We start from the raw sequence: 3,416 nt of genomic DNA on the forward strand, positions 1-3,416 counted from the left end.
ATACTTCCGAGGAGGGAGCTAAAATGAGTACCCAGACTGTTGGGGGCAAATTAGCTTACTTGCTAATTAGCTTACTTGCTGTTCACCGCTATGATCTTTGGAATAGCGGTATATAAATAAAACAAATTATTAAATTAAATTAACATTGACAGTAAGAGCTGTTTGACTGTGGAAGACGCTCCCTTGGAGGACGGAGGAGTCTCCTTCTTTTTAAAAAATATTTTATTTATAACATATCAAACAAATAAAATAAAATGCATATTATAGCAATATATACATACTAACTGTTTACTAGTTCATACTTGTAACCTCACAAAATAACAGCATTCTTCATTCTTGATTTTAAAAAATCCTAATACAGTACTGTATTTCTTTCTGACTCTTAAGTTATGATGCTTTCCTCCTTCCGTTGTTGCTTAAGTCATCCTATCACCACCGTTCTTTAAATTTTTTAATGTTCTCAGTGGATCTGACTATTCAAAACCACAAATGTTCAAGGGGAAAAATATAATAATAGAAGGAAAAGGCAAAAAGAGAATAAAATCCTTGTCTTGTGCTGAGCTTGAAGTTGTCTTATTTATAGCAGTTTCCCAATTCATTGCAAAGCGTTATAGTGTCAAACCTTGCCAATTTTTACTCCAGTATTTTATCACTGGTAACCATACTTTTTCTACTTCACTTAATGAAGTGTTGTTTCAACTACAGGTAAGTTTGTCTAATTCAATCATGTCCATCAATATAACTAGCCAGAGACGAGGACCCGGAACAATGGATGCAAGTTACAGGAAAAGAGATTCCACCTGAACATTACAAAGAACCTCCTAGTAGTAAGATCTATTTGACAGTGGAACACAGTTTCTTGGAGGGTGGTAGAGTCTACTTCTTTGGAGGTCTTTAAACAGAGGCTGGATGGCCATTGGTTGAGAGTGCTCTTATTGTGAGTTCCTGCATGGCAGAATGGGTTGGACTGGATGGCCCTTGGGGTCTCTTCCAACTCTAGGATTCAATGATTCTAAGGTTTCCTGAAGACAGAAAGTTCTTCTGAGCTTACCTGGATGACCTGGATGATCTGGCCTTTATGCTGCTCCCTTTGTAGGTCTCATAGCTGCCTTCATGAACGTACAAGTGCCGTTCACTTTGGATCCGGCTAGGCTTTGCCTGGAGTATTTCCCGCTCCTCATCCGTATATTCTTCTTGTTCGATGCTGAACCTCTTCTGTTCAGCAGGAGGCTTTTTCCCTTTCTGATCCTTCCAATCTTCCTGAAATCCAAGGTAAAAGAAACATTTTGTTCATTTATATCTATACAGGTTGAGCCTCCCTTATCCAGAATTTTGAAATACAAAATGCAACCAGCCCTCCATATCCAAGGATTCTTTATCCACAGATTCAAGCATCCATGGCTTGAAAAAACAAACAAACAAATCCAAGCAACCTTGATTTTGCCATTTTATATAAGAGACACTAATTTATTGTTCATTGTGTTTAATAGGACTTGAACATGCACAGATTTAGGTACTCACTGGGATCCTGGAACCAAAGTCCAGCAGATACCAAGGGCCCACTGTACTCCAAAAGCCAAAAGGTTTTTCATGGGTGGCTGAGACAGTGTCACCTTTGCTTTCTGATGGTCCAGTGTACACAGACTTTGTTCAAAATTATTTCTAAAAGATTGTGTATAAAATTACCTTCAAGCTATGTATATAATGTCAATATGAGACATAAATGATTTTTGTGTTTAGACTTGGGTTCAATCTCCAGTATTATATATGTATATGCAAACACAGGAATTCCAAAATGCGAAAGCAATCAATCAACCAATACCAAATGCTACTGGACCCAAACATTTAGGATAAGGGAGATTCAACCTGTACTACCCAACGAGCAAATGTGCTCAAGCGTAGTTTCCAATTATACAACTTCCAGCGTATCTGAAAGACTGAGATCTTCAGGAGAGGTGTAATTAGCTTTCTTATGCTCCTACTCTCAAGTAGATGGTACCCTTGAAGATCATCTAGCTATGCTGCCATCACCTCCTGATTGTAACCCCCCTTAACCAGTAACTCAGTGGGAAGTTATTGGGGAACTTATGCCTTTTCCATTTCTGACTCTGTAGAGGCCTATATGTAAGCATGAACATACTGAGCAAAACCACCGTGGAAAAAAAGCCCATATGGTTGTATGTGTCATGTAAAACCTGCACCTACCAGAGACTTAATTTAATTGTAAACCTTACGAGTAAAACATCTAGCCAAATTCTGGGGCTTCCATGCTTTCCTTTCCCTTGCAACCTGTCTCCACACACACACACACACACACACACATCTAATGAAGAGTTCTGGAGAACGCAAAAGCTTGCACATCACTGTGGAATTGCACTTTAACTCAACTGTGGTGTTTCTCAGGTATGGATTTTGGACTTGGTTCACGCTGCATTGTTCACTTGACTCTAATGCAATTCATTTCCACAATCATGTGACATTAAGCTACTCAGAACACAGGAAACTTTACCTTTGGACTCCACTTCCTAGAATCCTCATACTGGCCAGGGGAATCTGGGAGTTATAGTCCAAAAATGTTATGTTGTGTGGGGCATGCCATATGTCCACCTCCATGCTCACCTCATCTGCTCAGGTTAGCAGGCTCTATCTTTTCAAGAGTTCAGCCACGGACAGCTGTGTACCTACCTGAGATCTGTGCTAAGTACTTCAGCTCCTGGGATCTGAACCCAGGACTTTGAGTAATTTTGGATGCAAATCGAAGCCGTGGTGGTTTTTCAGACTCCCCACGCCTGCTGTCCCTATCTCCTCTCCATCTCCCAACCCTGGCACAAAACGGGCTGCTACAAAACAAACCCCATAAAGCCATCTTTGTACTCACATCTTCTTCCTCACTTGGGATGAGCTCAATGCTTAGGTTGTCTATGATGGTGCAAGACATGGGCTTAGGTTGCAGATAGCAGGCCGGTGGGTGATGGAGAAGGTAGACCAGTGACAGCCAGCGATCAAACTGGGCTTCCTCCTCCTCTGTGGGTGCGTGAAGCTGAAGGTAATATGTGCGGCCATTGATCAGCTTGATTTTGATGAGATGCTTTTCAGGATCATGGATGGAGATCCGTACAAATTTTAAAGGGAGGAGCCTGGGATGGGAAGAGAGGATGGAAACATTAAGGATGGGATGCTCAAGATGGAAAAACCCAGGACAGAACATTCAGGATGGAAACATTTCAGACAGGATGTTCTAGACATCATTAGCAATGATTTAGATGAAAGAATAGGGGGCATGGTTATCAAATTTGCAGATGACACCAAATTAGGAGGAGTAGCAAATACCCCAGAGGACAGGATCAAAATTCAATTTTTTTTATTTATTTATATACCGCTATTCCAAAGATCATAGCGGTGAACAGCAAGTAAGC

At 40.7% G+C, this 3,416-nt stretch overlaps 1 protein-coding gene across 1 annotated transcript in view; it reads right to left on the reverse strand.

The window, feature by feature from the left end:
- Positions 1 to 1,047: 1,047 nt before the first annotated feature.
- The window catches only part of LOC121919807 (protein FAM71C-like), a 1,121,343-nt gene continuing 1,118,974 nt past the window's right edge, over positions 1,048 to 3,416 (reverse strand). Inside the window, exons 5-6 of the mRNA XM_042446735.1 lie at positions 2,879 to 3,137; positions 1,048 to 1,260 (exon numbers count right to left, since the gene is read on the reverse strand). Coding sequence (XP_042302669.1) covers positions 1,048 to 1,260; positions 2,879 to 3,137 — 472 coding nt within the window. The remainder of the gene's footprint in view (positions 1,261 to 2,878; positions 3,138 to 3,416) is intronic.

This window comes from Sceloporus undulatus, chromosome 1 (assembly GCF_019175285.1).
Source record: "Sceloporus undulatus isolate JIND9_A2432 ecotype Alabama chromosome 1, SceUnd_v1.1, whole genome shotgun sequence".
NCBI classification, from domain to species: domain Eukaryota; kingdom Metazoa; phylum Chordata; class Lepidosauria; order Squamata; family Phrynosomatidae; genus Sceloporus; species Sceloporus undulatus.